At 52.2% G+C, this 18635-nt stretch overlaps 6 protein-coding genes and 1 non-coding gene across 7 annotated transcripts; 6 read left to right on the top strand and 1 right to left on the bottom strand.

The window, feature by feature from the left end:
• Positions 1–25: 25 nt before the first annotated feature.
• BO72DRAFT_388739 (putative RNAPII degradation factor Def1) lies at positions 26–2829 on the bottom strand (the record flags this gene model as incomplete). The annotated part of the gene is made up of 2 exons (XM_040941733.1): positions 26–2448; positions 2529–2829. The coding sequence occupies 2 exons, from the start codon at positions 2827–2829 to the stop codon at positions 26–28; spliced, it is 2724 nt and encodes a 907-aa protein (XP_040796773.1).
• A 1163-nt stretch (positions 2830–3992) lies between these two features.
• On the top strand, positions 3993–5736 carry BO72DRAFT_260079 (uncharacterized protein). The gene has a single exon (XM_040940115.1). It carries the CDS (start codon positions 4143–4145, stop codon positions 5382–5384), a length of 1242 nt encoding a protein of 413 aa, XP_040796772.1. The 5' UTR covers positions 3993–4142; the 3' UTR covers positions 5385–5736.
• Positions 5737–6139: 403 nt separating this feature from the next.
• On the top strand, positions 6140–7120 carry BO72DRAFT_260070 (uncharacterized protein). The gene has a single exon (XM_040940114.1). The coding sequence runs from the start codon at positions 6335–6337 to the stop codon at positions 6794–6796; it is 462 nt and encodes a 153-aa protein (XP_040796771.1). The 5' UTR covers positions 6140–6334; the 3' UTR covers positions 6797–7120.
• A 20-nt stretch (positions 7121–7140) lies between these two features.
• Positions 7141–12439, top strand: BO72DRAFT_480750 (bifunctional saccharopine dehydrogenase/ubiquitin carboxyl-terminal hydrolase; the record flags this gene model as incomplete). Its single annotated transcript, XM_040947648.1, has 12 exons — positions 7141–7584; positions 7684–7764; positions 7836–7852; positions 7914–8154; positions 8214–8240; positions 8299–8474; positions 8526–8622; positions 8672–8747; positions 8807–8878; positions 8936–9217; positions 10211–10255; positions 10504–12439. The coding sequence occupies exons 1-12, from the start codon at positions 7524–7526 to the stop codon at positions 12437–12439; spliced, it is 3111 nt and encodes a 1036-aa protein (XP_040796770.1). The 5' UTR covers positions 7141–7523.
• Positions 12440–12936: 497 nt separating this feature from the next.
• BO72DRAFT_452383 (RCC1 domain-containing protein) lies at positions 12937–15142 on the top strand. The gene is made up of 3 exons (XM_040945712.1): positions 12937–13405; positions 13535–14040; positions 14114–15142. Exons 1-3 carry the CDS (start codon positions 13159–13161, stop codon positions 14978–14980), a joined length of 1620 nt encoding a protein of 539 aa, XP_040796769.1. The 5' UTR covers positions 12937–13158; the 3' UTR covers positions 14981–15142.
• A 1445-nt stretch (positions 15143–16587) lies between these two features.
• BO72DRAFT_500678 (fructose-bisphosphate aldolase FBA1) lies at positions 16588–17863 on the top strand (the record flags this gene model as incomplete). Its single annotated transcript, XM_040948916.1, has 4 exons — positions 16588–16695; positions 16772–16882; positions 16944–17246; positions 17303–17863. The coding sequence occupies 4 exons, from the start codon at positions 16588–16590 to the stop codon at positions 17861–17863; spliced, it is 1083 nt and encodes a 360-aa protein (XP_040796768.1).
• A 648-nt stretch (positions 17864–18511) lies between these two features.
• On the top strand, positions 18512–18584 carry BO72DRAFT_t268. Its single transcript has one exon. It is a non-coding gene; the product is annotated as a tRNA-Thr (tRNA).
• The last annotated feature ends 51 nt before the right edge of the window (positions 18585–18635 follow it).

The following is an 18635-nucleotide window of genomic DNA, read 5'->3' as shown; positions in this document are numbered from 1 at the left end:
GTTAAGATGTAACGCCATAATCCCTCTAGTGACCGTAATTGCCTCCCCAGCCTCCACGTGTGTTGCCATAATAGTTAGCGAAGCCTGCGCCACCGTAGTTACCATAGCCAGTGGGTTGGTGGTGGGTCTGAGAACCGGCCGCCTGGTGACCGCCGAGACCACCCAAGCCGCCGCCGTACTGGGGGTTCAGGTGGGGATAGCCACCAAAGCCCTGCTGACCCTGCTGACCCTGCAGCGGGGGAAGGCCACTCTGGGCCTGAGGCTGACCCGGGGCGCTGTTCGTGGCAGAACCGGGGCGGTTAGCCTGCGCAAGAGAGGGGCTGGGTCCAGCCGCCTTAGGAGTATCGAAGCTCTTTGTCTCCTCGGACGTCACAGGAGGCTGTTGGGTGATCGGCTGGTTCTGGCCGAAGCTGCCCTGGGATCGACCAAAGACGTCCGACATACCGGTTCCGAAAGCATTTGAACCTGCCGCAGCGGACTGCTGGCTCTCCGATGGCTGGGCAGATCCAGTACGACCGTAGACCGAGTCACGGCCAGGGATGGTTTGGTTGAAAGAAGCCGCCGTGGCGGGGGAGGAGGTGTGATCATAAGAGAAGGCGTGGGGTTGACCGTACATTCCACCCTTGCCACCATAGGGGCCATACTGGCTTCCGTAGCCGTACTGATTGCTGTGGGGCATGTAGTGGTCGTCGTATCTGCGAGCATCATCGTACATCGGACGGTTTCTGCCGTACTGGTTCATTCCACTCATGTACGAAGCATAGTGAGGGTTCGAGTAGTAGGGGTATCCGTATCCGTAGTTATGGGCACCTTGGCCTGGCATGTGCTGAGCCGTGGGTGTCTGAGTAGCGCCCGGAAGGGTTGGGTTGGGGGTGGTGTGACCGCTGTTGGGGGCCTCGACATGACCGTAGCGACTGGGAGGTTGGGTGGTAGGGACGTGCGGCTGCACTTCGGCGCCAGAGACCCCAAATCCTGCTCTCTGGGCAGCCACAGTGGCATCCTGAGACTGACCGTAGGAGCCGTAGTAGTTGTAAGGAAGACGCTGGTCAACGGCATAGAATGGCGAGTACTCGCTGCCGGTGGTGGCAGTTGGCTGGATAGGAGCTTGGTTGGCGAATGGCTCCTGAACTTGAGGTTGGGGCTGCGAAACCTGCTGGGTGAAGGGATCATAGGGCTTGTGGGCATCAGTGTAGCGAGAGAAGTCGGCAAACGAATTGTCGGCAGCAGACACCTGGGGCACAGGAGGAAGTCCCGGAGCCGGGCGGGCAACTGCAGGGGTTTCGGTAGGAGCCTGGGCCTGGGTGGAAGGAGGCAAAGAGGCGCGAGGAGCGACGGGAGAATGTTGAGGAGGTTGAGCACGGGTTTCCGCATCTTCCCTGTTCTCATCGATGTCAACGTCAACAGCATCGCCATTCAGTCCCATGCTGCCAAACTGGACCGCCGCGCGGTCCACAGCGTGGTTGCCTGGCATAACCACGGCCTCCTGCTGTTCCATAACACGACGCTGGGTGCCTGGAGTGCGAGTGCTGTGCTTCAGAGCACTACTGGGGTGGATGCTGGCCGGAATACGGGTGGGAGTTGCAGCAACCGGAGCATTGGCAGCAGACTCAAGAGTGCTGCCCACAGTGCTAGCTGCGGTAGCGGTCGGGGCGGGAGGAGAGACGTCGGGAATTTGGGCGAGGTTGTTCCTGGTCAGATCGTCCTTGGGAGCGGGCACTTCGGGTGCAGGAGGGCTGACGGTGGTTGGTTCTTCGGTAGGCAGAGTCTGAGGGATGACAGGCTCGGGAGCTTTCTGTGCAGGCACTGGAACAGGGAGGGGAACAGGGACAGGAACAGGAGCCTGAGCGGGAACCGGTGCAGGCACAGGAGCGGGTGCAGGAGCCGAAACAGGAGCAGGAGCCGGCGCAGGAGTAGGCTCAGCTGGTTTCTGCTCTTCCACTGGTGCAGCAGCAGGCTTCTCGGGGGCCTGAACAGGAGCGGGAGCAACAGGCTTCTTCGGCTGGGGTGGCGGCGTGGGCTTAGCAAACAAGCTGGCCCATCCCGTCTTCGCTCCTCCGGGGACCACACTGGGCTTAGGAACGTCCTGGGCGTAATCTTTCGGGGCATCGGCGGGTTCGGAGATTGCTGCAGGTTCAGCATCGACAGTGTTCTCAGTCTTGGTGTTTGCGGTGGGCTCGGGAGCAGCAGTAGCAGGGGTATCGGTCACGTTGGTAGCGGCAGCTGGCTTCTCAGTACGGGCGCCATTGGTGTGAACACCAGCCCTGCCACCGCGACCACCACGGCCCCGATCTCCACGAGCACGGCCCCGGCCTTCAAACCCACCGCGTCCACGGCCCCCGCGGACAGAGGGGATGACTGACTCGGTCGGGGTGCTCTGTACCTCCTTGGGCTTAGGACGGCTGCGGTCTGTGGTCTTCTTCTTTACCTCACCCCACTGAGAGACATTGCCTGGGTAGAGACACGAACCAATGTCAGTGGCTGACCGAAAGCGAGTAGCGAGGCATTGGAATACGGGGAAAAGAGCAGACCTTCACTAATGCGATCAATTGCTGCCTCCAGGTCACCATCAGCATCCTCGAGAGCGAAGATGAGATCCTCATCGGTCCAATCGCTGAACAATTCCTTCAGCATGGGCAGGGTGTCGGAATACTTCTTCTTCATCTGGCCGATTTCTCCTTCATCTTCAAATGTGGCGGGTGCGCCCTCTGAGTTGTCTGCCTTTGTGGATCTGCTACCACCGCGACCACCTCTGGAGCTATAGCCGCCACGACCGCCACGGGCAGATACTCTGCCACGAGAGGCAGAAGGCCTTGATTGAATTTCAGACATATCGTGTAGTTGTTATTTGTGAATCTCCCGTATCGAGAGATGGTAAAGGGAGGAAGAAAGAGAATGGAGAGTGACCCAAGGTAGTCGAAGGGGAGAAAACAAGGTGCGGCTAGTGGGAAGAAAAAGCGGGTAAAAGGTCGTAATTTAGTGTACGGTAGCAATGATGGAGATGCAGCCTCACGAGAGAGGTCAGCAGCACCCAAGAACCACTAAGAAGGCACACAAGGGCCAATAGAGTCGGGGGAGATTTGAGGAAGGGGAGCTGGAGAAGTTTAGAAAAGGAAAAGAAGAAAAAAGAATACGAGAGGCTGGAGAACAAAGTTGACACACACCAAAGGAAATAAATTCTTTGGAAGAGAAAGAGAAGAGAGAGAGAAAGAGAGAGAGGGAAAAATAGGTGGGCAAAGTTGAAGGGGGAAAGAGTACAGGTAGGTTGGTAGGTAGGAGGTGCAGAAAGTTTAGCTTAGCAGATCGAGTTCATGGAATTGGATGGGGGAGGGAGTGTGAGTGAGTGAGTGAGTATTACGGAGTAGACTGGAAGACAAGACGAAACAGAGCTAGAACAGTAAGATGACAGTACACGCAGATCCGTCGGGCGCAGCCCAGCAAGATACAGCTTTATCATTGGCTAACGGTCTTACTATACCTCTTCCACACTGTACGAAGTGGTTCCTTACCGTACCTATCAGCAGCCCTGCTGTAATGATGAATTATGTCGGGGTAACGTTAGTTAAGCTTGTCACTATGTAAACTACCTAGCCTACCTCTGTGAATTTCGTCATCCATTATAAGTTAACTTAGTGAAGTTACTCGAGTACTCGTACTTGATAACTAAGGTGGGGGCATTATTGACAACTACAATTTATTAATTCACAATCTGTGAGACAGCTCAATCCGTCTTATATTGATCCGAGGCATGAATTATAATCCTTCTTAGCTCGATGGCTTATTGGTTTTACATCTCAGCCATGATACCTCAGTACTACCTGTACATTTCTTTCTGTAATCTTACACCATCGGTCCTTCCATGGGGCGAATTGCGTGGTGAGGTGGCAGCAGCCCTCGCTCACCGCCCGTCAGTTTGAGTCGAATGATCGTTTGCCATGAGTAACCGCCCGCCCATATGATCTGTGCCTCATTTTGACTAGCCCATAATATGGTGCCCGTCATGTTGGCCCATCGTCAACGCATCTCCTCGGCCGTTCTGGGTCTAAGCATAGAACACTGCTGCTGACTCTTGTCCGTTGCGTCGCTTTTCACCAATCTTGCTTAATCGAGTCACAAATTCTTCTCCAGTCAGCCGTCATTACGCCATGAAAGGCACGCCAAATTTAAATTACGCTCCCTGGCTTAAGAACCTTCATCCCCCATTGCCCCGGACTCCTCGGCAGTCGCAACAACTCCTCAATGCCCTCACATCCTCCTTTCGGCGTCAACTCGATCGCGAATATCCTGCCGCCCGTACCCCTACTCTCGATAAAGATGAAGTCTCCGAGGACCATCCGCCGAAGAATCCCGAGTCTTCCAGCTATGCGACGGACAAACATCTCCAATCAATCTTAGACAATCCGCTGTTCCGAGTACAACCCCGCAAGGAGGTCAGGGTCAAGGACCCGACTCAGGACGCCAGACTGGCAAAAGAACCCATGGTGGTATTCGAAGAGTTGGCCGCCGCGGGCAATGTCACCTCCTCTGCTTTGAGCAATTGTCTGGTGTCTCAGTTACTCCTACTGAGTGGCAAGAAGTCGGGCGATGACTTTGTCAAGGCAATGAGGGATTCTAGGACTGCATCAAGAATTGCCAGTTGGTGGTCTGCCTCCGATCCGCAGTCTAGACGATTGTTGTTCCTGCCGCAAATAACACCTCTCATTACCAAGTTTCTGGTTGCTGAAAATATGCAAAACGTAGCTTCAACTTGGTTAAAGTTGCTAGCACAGCAAGACGCCCTTGGAGGTGAGACGTTCCGACTCAAGAAGAAAGACGCGCGGATCTGGTTCGGTGGGCTTCTGAATGACCTCGTGCTTGCTGAGGCTCGGTACGGGGGTGGAATAGAGTCCGCAATGCGACTGTACGTTTCCGCCGGTAGCATCACTACTCTTGATCAGACTTCGATAATAGACGACGAGTTCTGGAAGGCAACCCTCCTTTCTGCTGGGGGCCATCTCGGCCAACAGATCATACAGAATGAACCGGAACATGCCGGTGGCGTGGAGCCAAACCTCTATGAGGACTATGTACACATCATCAACACCGTGGCTGCCAATTCGTTGCTTCATGCCTGTGTGTGTATGCATCATCCCACGCAGCCGGATGGCAGGCCCTACGTTCTCTATGTCCAAGCGCTCCCACAGGATCGGACCGCATCATGGTCCAAGGTGAGACGGGAGCATTTCATGCGTGCTGGCTTCACAGCCCTTCGCATCCTGCTTGATCAAAATAGGACTGTGCATGCTACTTGGCTGGCAAAGTATATGCAGAAGACGATATCACAGCATCTCGATCCCGAGGAAGTACAATCAGCTCAATTTGAGTTGGCACGCCTCGAGCCCGCTTGATGGCTTTCTGCACAAAAAAGCTAGACACGCTGTCCGAGGAGAATTCGCACGTCTTGCGCCGATGCAAACACATAGGTGCAAGGATAAGCTGGTAGTAATTTCGGCTTTCGATAATAGATCATGATGATCCATTCGAATACATCTATGTCACTACGCCCTTGCTCACGATCACACGAAATCAGCGCACCTACTTCGTTCACCAATGGCTTAGCCCTTTGAAAGAGCGAACCAATTCTAGTTCTGCTTTTTCTATGGAGAGTGCGCTGCAATCAGTCTCGCGCAACTAACTACTGAATACTACCTAGTCGTTATCGACCACCAAGGCTTATTAATCTTCCGTGATCCAAGCCGCTGAATCATGTTCATTGGCTCCCCCAACTCTTTCGATCGGACATGTGCTGATGCTGAGCTCCTCAGCTCAAGTTCCAGGCCCAGTCACCTTCCGAGCCTCGAAATGCGGGCAACCGAGATTGAGTTTCCGTGTGGAACGGGGAAGCGTCGCTTGTTGTTCCGGCAAACGTCACCGCGCAACCTCACCTCACTGTCTCTGATCTATTGATTATCAATCGCAATATTCTTTCTCTGCCTACAATCGATCCTTTCCCATATTTCAGATCAAATCATTCTGCATATCTTGGGTACTATATCAGGTAGGCCCATCGCCACCACACCTCAGCTGTTTTTCCTTGTCGCACGCTTAGCTATGGCTTCCGAACGGACCATCAACTCCAACACTCCTACGCCTTATGGTATGTCTGCATATTCGCAGCTGGGCTGTGGGTCTCTGTTTGATAACACAGCGATTCTGTTGACTCAAATTGACCAATATTTGCTCCTGCATTGAAGTCATTACCCCAGAATCGACCAGGACTGTGGAAGCTGGTGCGAAGAAACCCTCCATTGACGATGCCCCACTCCTAGCGGACCGCAACGGAACCTTTAAGGAGGTTATGAATGAGAGACAGTCTAACGATGAAAGTAATTCCGGTACACATGGAAAAGCTGGCGATGGGATGAACTTCTCCCGCGAAACGCAACAAAGTGATCAGACTACTAAAACTACGACAGCATCGGCTGAAAAGCTGAGCGATGAGAGACAATCCGAGCAGCGGAGTACTGGTGCAAAGTTTGAAAAGCGTGAACATGCATCAAGCTCGATGCAAGCTGATACTGTTAAATCAAGCTCCGAGCATACACCAGAGCATACGTCCAAGAAACAGAAGACGAAGGAACAGCATGTCGCTGTCAAGGACGAACTGTCGGCTTCTTCGGTTACAAAATCGAGTCAGCCTGCTAACGACCCTAAGACCTCAGCAGATCGGCTCAAGAAGAGAAAGGACGCGCCGAACAGGGATATTCCCGCGGATGGCATTGGCAGCCGAACGCGGAGTCGTACCAAGATTGCTTCTTAATCAAACCTACCACTATCAGGAACTGATCTTGCGGTCATAAGGGAAAGTCTTCTTCAGTTACACGGCGATGATCGTGCTGGACATTGACCAGTCTTGATTCTGCTACTTTTGTTCCTGCGTGAAATTCTGTGCCCGAAGTGTATGTGGACATGGTCAATGTTAAGCAATAATCAACCCTAACAGAGTATGCGATCGGCTAGGGTATCGTTTCCAAGAGCACCATAATCATTGCTAGATCATTAAACAGCATCCATATTCAGGTAGCAATGATCCTTGGTCATTTCATTAGACGGTATCATTGCTACACTACTTCCGCAAACTGCATATCCAATACTCAAGTATCGGCGTTTCAAACCGTACGTTGTCCCGGCTCTGCGCAAGTGGGTGACTACGGAGTACACTTGTCATCATAGCAGAGCTGATTTGCTAGACTAGATGCACAAAGCCCCATTATAACACTATTGGGGTCATTGGATCAGGCCCATCGAATCCAGTCCAATGATAGCGTATCTCATCTGCTAATCGCCGACATCGGCTTGATCGTCGCTGAGTCACATCCCGGAACGGAACAACACTCTTCGACCCCGCCATCACCGTAGGGGGCAAGTGTGTGTCATAGGCCTGGTAGCTATAAACTTACTTTCTTTTGCTGGAAAGTCTAGAAATTATTCCTTAACTCCTTAACTTCAATTGCGTGCAACTTCCAAGAACAAACCACAAAATCATCATGCCGTCCAACAAGATCTGGCTGCGCGCTGAAACCAAGCCCGCTGAGGCTCGTTCCGCCTGTAAGTACAACGCTATCTTGCAGTTAGACTCAATTGGCGAAAGCTGCACTCGATTTACTTTCATATGCCTCGTCACCTCCTCATACTAATCTTGTATAGTGACTCCCACCACTTGCAAGGCTCTCATTGACGCCGGATATGAGGTGACTGTTGAGCGCTCTACTCAGCGCATCTTCGATGGTAAGTTCAACTCACGTACTTGTAATGAACTTTGGGGGACTCAGTTTCTAATTGATTACTTGCTCTTTCAGATGAGGAATTTGCCAAGGTATGCAAGTCTGATTACACTGTTCTCATTGCGACGCGAATCTCACACCTGTCTGATAAAGGTCGGAGCGCCTCTTGTCGAGGAGGGTTCATGGGTTAAGGATGCTCCTAAGGACGCCTACGTCCTGGGTCTCAAGGAGCTGCCCGAAGATGATTTTCCTCTTGAGCACGTTCACATCTCTTTCGCACACTGCTACAAGCAGCAGGGTGGCTGGGAGAAGGTTTTGAGCCGGTGGCCCCGGGGTGGTGGTGTCCTGCTGGACCTCGAGTTCCTCCAGGATGAATCCGGACGCAGAGTAGCTGGTATGATTCCATGATTGACTTCGTGGTTATTGCAGCTGACTGATAATGTTGTGTGACAGCTTTTGGATGGTCTGCTGGTTATGCTGGTGAGTATATCCATGGTTGGAGTTCGCCTCGGGCTTCTTAACTAATATATCTATACAGGTTCCGCTTTGGCCGTCAAGAACTGGGCATGGCAATTGACTCACCCTGAGGGCGAGCCCCTGCATGGAGAGGAACCCTATGCCAACCAGGATCTTCTGATCAAGTCTGTCAAGGAGTCTTTGGAAGCTGGAAAGAAGCAGTCCGGCCGCTCCCCTAAGGTGCTTGTGATTGGAGCTGTGAGTATTGAACCCGATTTGGTCACAAATGAGACATCTGACAATATATAGCTTGGTCGTTGTGGTAACGGCGCCGTGCAGCTGGCTAAGGATGTTGGTATCCCTGAGTCTGACATCATCCAGTGGGATATGGCGGAGACCAAGAAGGGTATGCTGCACTCGAACAAAACCCTTGATCAGCCACTAACACCTCATAGGTGGTCCTTTCAAGGAAATCATCGAAGACGCAGACATCTTCGTCAACTGCATTTACCTATCTTCTCCCATCCCTCCGTTAGTTCTCCCATGTTCCCACGAACTACCTTTCTTCCGAAGGCTAATGACGAATCTAGTTTCGTTACACCTGAAAGTCTCGCCACACCCAACCGCCGCTTGTCGGTCATCTGCGACGTGAGCGCTGATACGTAAGTTTGATTCTCGCCTGTCTTATCAAAAGGCTCCAGCTAACAAGCATTGCAAAGCACGAACCCCCACAACCCTATCCCCGTGTACAACATCACAACTACCTTTGACAAGCCTACGGTACCTGTCACCCTGCCGGCTGGCACGCAGGGTCCTCCCTTGAGTGTGATCAGTATCGACCACCTGCCATCTCTCCTGCCCCGTGAGAGTTCCGAGCAATTCAGCCAGGCTCTGCTTCCCAGCTTGCTCCAGCTCAAGGACCGGGAGAATGCCCGCGTCTGGAAGCAGGCCGAGGATCTCTTCCAGGAGAAGGTCGCCACCTTGCCTGAATCCTTCCGCGCGTAGATATACCTTTGTGTGATTTTTGCCGACTTTTCTTTTGAAAGTCATTCTGTACAAATCTTCTTGGATACCTGTCATGATGCCTTTGCTGGACTTTTTTACGGTTGTTTTGCATGTCATGGATTGTCGTCTGGTTTACGTCATGCCATAAAATTAGATAGGTCTAAAAGCAATTTAAACCACTTGCTCTTTTTTTTTTTGAAGATTCTGATTCTAGAACCATCTTACCGTGCCATATTTATGGGAGACGCTTGCTCGGCACTGGATGTTACTAGGAGACCGGATGGCCTGAGGCCAAAAGTTAGTTGGATCTGCTGATTCAAGTGTCAAACAACACCTCCACTTCAATTCCCAAGCCTCGTCCATGGAGTCGGGCCGCATGCACCAGATATTCTCATTCTTACAGTTTTTGAAGGGGCAAGGGTAAATGATCGATTCGCTTATAAGTTCAAATAACCCGTCTAATAGGGATCATGACCGTACAGTGGAAGCAGCAAGGGATCTGCACATTATCAGCAGATGTTCTTCCTTCAAGGCTTTTCGCCTTGTCCAGCCGGCTAGGGGTCACATAACCCATTAATTTGCCTCACATTCAATACTGCTCTCACCACTGACGAGCCAGAATTAAAAGGGCGATGAGCTCTGGATACCATTTGTGGGGAAATCAGATTGCGTCGGGCAACATTGGGGGTCCACGAGGAATACGGGGCGCTCGGCGCTGAAGAACCTCCGAGATAACCCAGCAAGAGGATCGATCAATGCTTTATTGCTTTTGCCGCCTCCTGACTGCACCGGGACAACCTGCATTGCAGCATTTGTACTGAGATGAGCATACCGAATGACTACTTGTGCTATTATGCAGTGTAGTCCATTGATTACAGTACACTAGACTCGGTCTGGGTGAGATTGTCACTCTGATTGACGCCCCCCTCCCCCTCCTCACTAAACCTTACCCCATTTTCTCTCCACATCCCTCGGTCTATGGGGGCAAGACAGCTGACGATTAGTATTCCACTAGAGCTTCCGAGAAGCGAAACGTACTCCATCCCCGAGCCCCCCGAGCAGTGCCAGCCCGCTTGTACATATACGTGCCTAGTTGGAAAGTCGAAGGAAAACTCAATAAGACTCGTCTTGGCGTGACAATCCGTCTGCCTGTGTTCACTCGATTGTCACCCTCCGTGGCACATTTGTCCCATGGAGCGGCTATAGCACCGACCTCGATAGTCTGCACATATATCGCAATCCAGTCTGGCCGAGCCTGTGCCTACTCCACCTTACTCAAGAGAGCGATGCAGGAGAAGTCAACCACAGTCGCCGCATATGCGGCTGGGGCATCTCTTGCGGCCGTCGCCCTGTTCTACGTTTTCGGACCTAATTACACGATCGATGGAGATGAGTCAAGCGACAGCGGTCGCAAGAAGAGTATTGTTGGGTTGTCGAATCCTGCCAATGACTGCTTCATCAATTCCGTGCTGCAGGCCCTTGCCGGCCTTGGGGAGCTGCGAGTTTACCTGATTAGAGAACTGCATCGACGGGAGTTGGATGGTCTCGAGATCTACAGTCTCCTCCCACCATTAGACGAGATCCCACGCGATGGGAAACCAGACAAAATACGAGAATTGCAGCAAGGGACCATCACTAGGGCGCTCAAGGAGATGCTGGATCGCCTGAATGAGCGTCCTATATACAAGAAAACGATATCTGCGCGACCATTCATTCAGTCACTCGAGTACGCTTACCGGACACGAATTAGTCGGAGTCAACAGGACGCGCAGGAATTCCTCCAAATTGTAGCCGAGAGGCTCTGTGACGAATACCACGCAGGAGTCAAGGCCCGACTGCGAGCGAAAGGCATAGGCGAGCCTAACCAGGTCGCTGACTCGGATAATGAGCTTCCAGCGAAAAGCCCAACGGACATCGAAGTGCGCATCGATGACGGATCCCCAAATGGTCTCCCAGCAATCATCGACACTAAGCTCAAGGAGATTGAGAATGAACACAGCTTTCCTTTCGAGGGAAAGCTCGAGTCTCAAATCGAATGCCAATTTTGTCATTACAAATACAAGCCGAACCAGACGTCGTTCGTCAATTTGACGCTGCAGGTTCCTCAGAAGAGCTCAACTACACTCAGCGCCTGTTTCGATGGTCTACTCAAGACCGAGTATATCGACGACTTCAAGTGTGACCGGTGCCGACTGCAGCATGCTCTAGATATCAAAAAGCATGATCTGACCAGGGCCCGCTCGGGTGAGGAAGGAAGAACACTCGAGGTGGAGATTGAGCGCATACAGACCGCCATCTCCACAGATCCCGAAGGTAGCTTAGAAGGGGTCAGTTTGCCCCCTTCAGAGCTTGCTCCAAAGCGAAAGATCGCACGACACATGCGGATCGTCGCATTTCCCAAGATTATTGCCATTCATCTTTCCCGCTCCATCTTTGATCAGAGCAGTTCATCCAAGAATGCTGCGAAGGTGTCTTTCCCTGAACGTCTTCCTTTAGGCGGTATCTTGAGTCAGAAATGGTACCGACTGCTAGCGATTGTCAGCCACAAAGGTAGTCATAACAGTGGACACTACGAGTCTTTCCGCCGTAACCATCTTTATGCCCCCTTTTCGACCCCCGATGCATTCAGCTCCTACGCGCAGAGTCGAGCAACCAGTGAGAATCCTTCTGAGGCACCAAGTCCGAGGCTCGGAGCTCGTCAGTCTTCCGGGCGTGAGCCCTCTGCGCTCAGTATCTCGACACCTTCAGAACCACCGAGTCACTCGTCGCAATCTTCCCCAGCTCCTTCCCGCTCCACCTCAAGCAAAGAGTCTAAAGCATCGTCCCAGTCGAACGCCCCCTTATCGCCGACTACTCGTCCTACTACATCGAGCTCGAGGCTTTCTTTCCAGAGCAACCGTTCTCGCTCAACAACATCCAAGCCAAACCTGTCGCCTGTTTCTGATCCACTCAGCCCAGCGAATGATGGTGGACGCTGGAGCAAGACCTTCTCGAGAACGTCTCTCACCAGTGATCAAGGCACGCAGCCAACAACACATACGGCAGAGACCTCAGTAGCTTCCAGCTTCCGGCACCGCCGTCGTCGCAAGCAAAATGATAGATGGTGGCGCATCTCCGACGAGAAGGTCAAGGAATGTAAAACATCGGATGTTCTGGGCATGCAGAAAGAGGTATATCTCTTGTTCTATGAGTTGGAAAGGCCAAATACTAGTGCATAGCTTGGGTGCAACGAAGATACATAGAGAATAAAGGTCTCGCAGGTGTACATATTGGACATATCCATAGAAAGATGGATACCAGTTTGGAATAGTAGTAGCACAGGGGATGATGGTCATAACTCTTATCAGGTACATGATCTATTTTGGACCGATGTCTAGATAATAACTCATTGAATGGCCTTGTAGTATCTTTGTTGGAATGATTCACTCACGTCCTCCCAGAGTCAAACAATTACTTAGTCATCCATACCGCGACCGCATTCCGCCCGTTTACAACCTATGATTGGCGCCGGCGGGCATGGCAGCTTGCCCTGCTTTAAGGCGGGTGGATCCGAGAATTCAAGTCCTGGACTTACCGGGTAAAGTGCATGGAAGGTTGTCGGGAAGTCCAGGTCTTGTTGTGATTATTTATTATTATCTTTTTTTAATAATAATAATAATAGGAATTGTGGTTTGACCTGTTCCAGTCAGGCAACACTAACACAACACAACACACCCCCATCGCTAACTAACTTGCTTCCCACTTCCTCCCGTCCATCACATAACGTTCGGAGAACACACATAACTTACCTACATTAGCGAAATCCGAACCCTGAAGTAGGTCGCTACAAAACAAATACGCAACTGCGCTCAAATTTCATCCCTGACGTTCTGCATTAGTCAAAAAAGAGGAACAAACAGAACTTCTCTTCCTTTTCTTTTTCTCTTCTCAATTTACCATGCCTCCCAAGCGCGCAACCCGCGGAGCCGCCGCCTCCACCGACGGTCGCAAAGCGACAACCGCATCCTCCAAAGCTACCGCCCCTACGAAAACCCAGAAGAAGACAGAGTCCAAAGCACCTACTAAGGCAGCGGCGGCTGCTTCTACAGCTACTACTGCGCCTGCCAGCCGGAAACGAAAGGCTGCCGAGTCTGACGATGAGGTTTCCGCTCCCGTTGCGCGCGTCCAGAAGAAACAGAAGGAAGGTGAGTGAGAACCAAACATTCCCCAGGTCATCAAACATTATCATCGCGCGCGCACACACGCCTTCGCGCGGACGATTGTCGCTGCGCCCGATCATCCTAGCTGACATGAGGGCCTTTCCTTAATGATAGAAGCGCCTGCTCCAATCATCAATCACCCTCCCACAAAACGACTAGACGTCTACGTCTTCGGAACGAATTGCTACGGTGAGCTCGGTCTCGGGGACGCGACCAAGAAATCGGAAATCCCGGGCCCCGTCCTCAACCCCAAGCTCGCCGCAGACACTGTCGGTGTTGTCTACTTGGCTGTGGGAGGTGTCCACTCGGCGGCTCTGACGCAAGATAACAAGATTCTCACCTGGGGTGTCAACGATGAGGGAACCCTTGGGCGTGATACGAAGGAAGAGAAGAAGGAGGTCGACGAGACCAACGGCGTTAACGGGGATGACAAGGAGGACAAGTCGGATTCCGACTCGGACGATGACGAGGTCGACCTGAACATGAAGGAGGCCACGCCCATGGCGGTCGACTCGGCTCATTTCCCCAAGGGCACTGTCTTCACGCAACTGGCAGCCACTGACAGCGCAACGTTTGCTCTCACCCAGGAAGGAAAGGTTTATGGTTGGGGTACTTTCAGAGTAGGTTCTTCTTCGAAGTCTCTTGGAGGAAATCAGTACAACTTGCATTTTTTCCATACTTACAATTTCCTAGGGAAGCAACGGTGTCATCGGATTTTCCCCTGACACCAAGTTCCAGCGCACGCCGATCCTGATTCCCGGACTCGAGAAAGTGACCGAACTTGCTGCCGGTGCACAACATCTCATGGCGCTCACTTCCAGCGGCCAAGTCTTCACCTGGGGATGCGAGGAACAGAACCAGCTGGGACGGAGAATCTCCGGCCGCCTGCACGGCAAGTTGGAGAGTCTCGTTCCCGGTAAGTGTGCCTTGCCCTCAGGAGTTGTCAGCATCGGCACCGGCTCGTACCACTCCTTCGCTGTCCGCAAAAACGGCCATGTGCACGCTTGGGGCTCGAACAACTTTGGACAGACTGCTGTCCCTATGAGTGCGGGCCAGAGTGATGCTGTGGTTCTCTACCCCACTGAGGTCAAGTCCTTCCGCGAGTTCAACAAGATCGTCAGCATCTGTGGTGGAAAGGACCACAGCATCGCCGTCACGGAAGATGGCAAGTGCCTGACCTGGGGTCGCGTCGACAACAAGGCCCTTGGTCTGGCGCTGGCCGATATGCCTGCGGATGATCTGGTGCACGATGAGCATGACCGGCCTCGTATCCTGACCAAGGCCACGCCGTTGGTCGATATCAAGGATGAGCACATCGTCTTCGCCACTGCCTCCAGTGATCATTCTTTCGCAATCACCAAGGATGGTAAGGCGTACAGCTGGGGCTTCAACGTTCAACGCCAGGCCGGACACCGTGAGCTTGACGAAGTCGAGCGACCAACTCTGCTCCAGAACAAGCATGTCAACGGCAAGAAGCTGGTAGGTGCCTCGGCCGGTGGACAGTTCAGTATGCTAGTTGGCGAAGCCTCGCCGCAGCAGATGAACGGCGAGCAGGCATGAGAGTAGTAGCTATGTAAATTTGGCGGGTGTTCATGTTATCGTTTTCTAGATGGACTGGCTTTTGAAGAGCTTGTATTGCTAACAATGTGATGTCGCGATAATGGGAATCTTTTTTTTATTTGAGTTGAATACAATCTGATCTTGCTGAGAGTGGTTGCTTCTCTGATTACTTTCTTGTTCTTAAAACCATACATGTCTTCTGTGCCTTGAGAGTGTACATCCTCGCTATGCTGCTCCAGTACCTGATCACCCCAAGCCCAGGCCCATAGATAGAGAAGCCGTTCCTCGGGAGTCGGCAGTCTCCCCGACTTATGGCTAAACCCGGGGCCGCCGAGGTGGTTCTCCACAACCGCCTGGCCCTTTACTTGCTTATTTCTCCGTATATCGCTGGTTTCGAGCAGATCAGCTGGACTGGGGTAAACGCAGTCTAGGCCCTTGGGGAGAGGGGGCAGAAATAGAACGAATTGATTGGAATATGTCAGCACCTCATGGCCGGAGGAATTCTCCCCGTCAATTTTTCCGATGGATAATAGATGGAAGCACGAAAGAAATACGGAGAGCCGGGGGAAGAAATAGAGTGATATACCGATTTACGGAGGGATTGGGGGGAAGAGCTATAGCCGGTGTTGTGTTGCTGGAGGACACGGCAGTACGGTTCACCTTGTATGCAGTCAAAGTAGTCAGAGGGCATGAGGATGAGCAGTCTTTCAAGAAAGGCTCAGGGTTGGAACAACAACCATATCATCATTGCGAACTGCAAGCAAGCAGAAACAAACCGGTCGAGGGGAAAAAATCACTCGTAGACCAGCTGCAGGGTGGACAGCCTGGAGGCAAGTGGAACAAGCCGGGCCGGGATGATGTCAAGGGAGGGACGCGGGGATTCCCGGGAAGCCGGCTGCGGCCTGAGACATGAGGCAGGAATGGAGACCTGCAGGCTGCAGCGCGCGTCATCGGCGGCTTCAGAATGGAAGCATCATCCATCAAGTTCATCATCCATCGGACCTCAATTGTCCGGTTTACGTTTCAATTCTGAAGAACCTTCTTTAGGGGCTGTTTCGATCCCTTTCTTCGACCTCAAGCTCTTCTTTCTGTGACCTTCTTCGTCTGGTTCTTGCTCGACTACAAGCCAACAAACAGCATTGAGCACTGATTTCATACTGAACACATCGTTCCCCACCAGCCGGTGAGTTCTTCGAGCACTGCGAATCTGTGCCCCTCCATGACACACTTCGTCACTACGTACTGCCCCTCTCTTTCTTTGTCCACCCACCCACCCTTTTCCCTTGCACTGCATCCTTCCTTCCCCACCCCCTCCTCTCATATCGTCCTCTCAGAGTGGTTTCTCCCTAGCAACCTTGTACTCTCACCCGTTGCCCCTCCCTGCCCGATTTAAATCTCCAGCTCCGTATTCGTCGCTCGGTAAAGGCCTGTTAGTCCAAAGCTATTCCCATCATAATTTATTTCAACCTTCTTTCCTCTCCTCTCTTCCTCTTCTTCCTCTTCTCTTTTCTCTTTTCTTCTTCTTCTTCCCATCAAATCTTCATCTCTCCATCTCTCCATTACTCATCACCTTAACTAGTAAACCATCAGACTTCAAAACTATCACAATGGGTGTCCTTGAGAAGCTTTCCCGCAAGTCCGGTGTCATCGTCGGTGATGACGTCCTCCGTCTCTTCGAGTACGCTCAGGAGAAGGGCTTTGCTCTCCCCGCCATTGTAAGTATTGCAGGCCAGAACTGGCCTTCCCAAAGCTTCAAAGCAGCTGAGAGCTAACCCACGTCTACCATTGTAGAACGTGACCTCCTCTTCCACCGTTGTCGCTGTCCTCGAGGCTGCCCGTGACCAGCAGTGCCCCGTTGTCCTGCAGGTCTCCCAGGGTGGTGCTGCCTACTTCGCTGGCAAGGTATGTATTTCATAAGTTCTGTGCGCCGTCCAGACGGGCAATGGCTGACTGTGTAATCCAGGGTGTCAGCAACGACGGCCAGAAGGCCTCTATTGCCGGTGGTATCGCCGCTGCTCACTACATCCGCAGCATTGCTCCCGCCTACGGCGTCCCCGTTGTCCTCCACACCGACCACTGCGCCAAGAAGCTCCTTCCCTGGCTCGACGGTCTCCTCGATGAGGACGAGCGCTACTTCAAGCTCCACGGCGAGCCCCTCTTCTCCAGCCACATGATCGATCTGTCCGAGGAGCCCGTTGAGGAGAACATTGAGACCACCGCCAAGTACCTTAAGCGTGCTGCCCCCATGAAGCAGTGGCTCGAGATGGTAAGCATTGTGTGAACTCCCGTGCTACTTCATTCAATCTAACATAATTGCTTCAGGAAATCGGTATCACCGGTGGTGAGGAGGACGGTGTCAACAACGAGGACGTTGACAACAACTCCCTCTACACCCAGCCCGAGGACATCCTCGCCATCCACAACGCTCTCGCCCCCATCAGCCCCTACTTCTCCATTGCCGCTGGTTTCGGCAATGTTCACGGTGTCTACAAGCCCGGCAACGTCCGTCTCCACCCCGAGCTCCTCGAGAAGCACCAGGCCTACGTCAAGGAGAAGACTGGCTCCAAGAAGGACAAGCCCGTTTTCTTCGTCTTCCACGGTGGCTCCGGTTCCTCCAAGGAGGAGTACAAGCAGGCCATCAGCTACGGTGTTGTCAAGGTCAACCTCGACACCGATATGCAGTACGCCTACCTCACCGGTATCCGTGACTACGTCCTGAACAAGAAGGACTACCTCATGAGCACCGTCGGTAACCCCGATGGCGAGGACAAGCCCAACAAGAAGTTCTTCGACCCCCGCGTCTGGGTCCGCGAGGGTGAGAAGACCATGAGCAAGCGTGTCCAGGTCGCTCTGGAGGACTTCAACACTGCTGGTCAGCTGTAAACGAAAAGAAGCTTATTAATGTTTCTCTGATGTGATGTGTTTTCGAATTTGACGAAACCAGATACCAAGTACATAAATTCAAACCAATTTCTTCATTAATTCTTCGGATGGGACGGGGAGGTGTTTGAGTGAGCGTAATATGGATTTGTGATGTGGGGTTAATGGGTTGATGTGCGCGGGGTTGGAGTTGATGATGTATGTTGTCGAGCTTCTTGACTTGTGAAGTAGGCTGAAAGAATCACTTTCCGATGACTGATTGCATGGCGTGTATAAATCTGTCATGATTCATCTCTCCTATTCATGAATGGATGTTGACTCAACCATCTCAGATATCCTCGCAAGCCCTGGTGTTGCATAACTGAATCGAGTTCAGTTAGTTATAGTCTGCTTTCCTCCCTCCGCGTTCCTGACACTCGAGTGATTGTACGAACAGCCCTTCAGCATACTCAATTGAACGCATGGCCGGTGGGGGTGCTGGAAAGTACAGATTGATCGGTCAACCCAATTGACTTTTTTTTCGCTTCAATGTGAACCGTGGATACATCGGCACCGTTGACAAGGTTGAATGTTGACGTCAAATTCCTCCAGACAATTGATCGTGTTGATCAGGGCGTATAAGCCCGCAAATCTGAGCATGTGACGTGTCTCGCTCGCATGGCTTAGATGGTAAAGCGCAGCACTAGTAATGCTGAGATCCTCGGTTCGAGTCCGAGTGTGAGCAGGTGTATTCATTTTTGCTGGTTGTCTTTTTGTTTCCAGTCGGGTTGAAAGC

The sequence above is a fragment of the Aspergillus fijiensis genome (genome assembly GCF_003184825.1).
Source record: "Aspergillus fijiensis CBS 313.89 unplaced genomic scaffold BO72scaffold_69, whole genome shotgun sequence".
NCBI classification, from domain to species: Eukaryota; Fungi; Ascomycota; class Eurotiomycetes; order Eurotiales; family Aspergillaceae; genus Aspergillus; species Aspergillus fijiensis.
Note: the sequence above shows the minus strand (reverse complement) of the source record. Positions and strands in the feature narration are given on the sequence as shown.

Bases quoted from the DNA above. Each gene is read 5' to 3' on its own strand.
- BO72DRAFT_260079 (XM_040940115.1), top strand. From the start codon at position 4,143: ATGAAAGGCACGCCAAATTTAAATTACGCTCCCTGGCTTAAGAACCTT.
- BO72DRAFT_260070 (XM_040940114.1), top strand. From the start codon at position 6,335: ATGAATGAGAGACAGTCTAACGATGAAAGTAATTCCGGTACACATGGA.
- BO72DRAFT_452383 (XM_040945712.1), top strand. From the start codon at position 13,159: ATGCCTCCCAAGCGCGCAACCCGCGGAGCCGCCGCCTCCACCGACGGT. The intron at 13,406-13,534 runs GTGAGTGAGAAC...CCTTAATGATAG, and splicing joins CCAGAAGAAACAGAAGGAAG to AAGCGCCTGCTCCAATCATC. The intron at 14,041-14,113 runs GTAGGTTCTTCT...ACAATTTCCTAG, and splicing joins ATGGTTGGGGTACTTTCAGA to GGAAGCAACGGTGTCATCGG.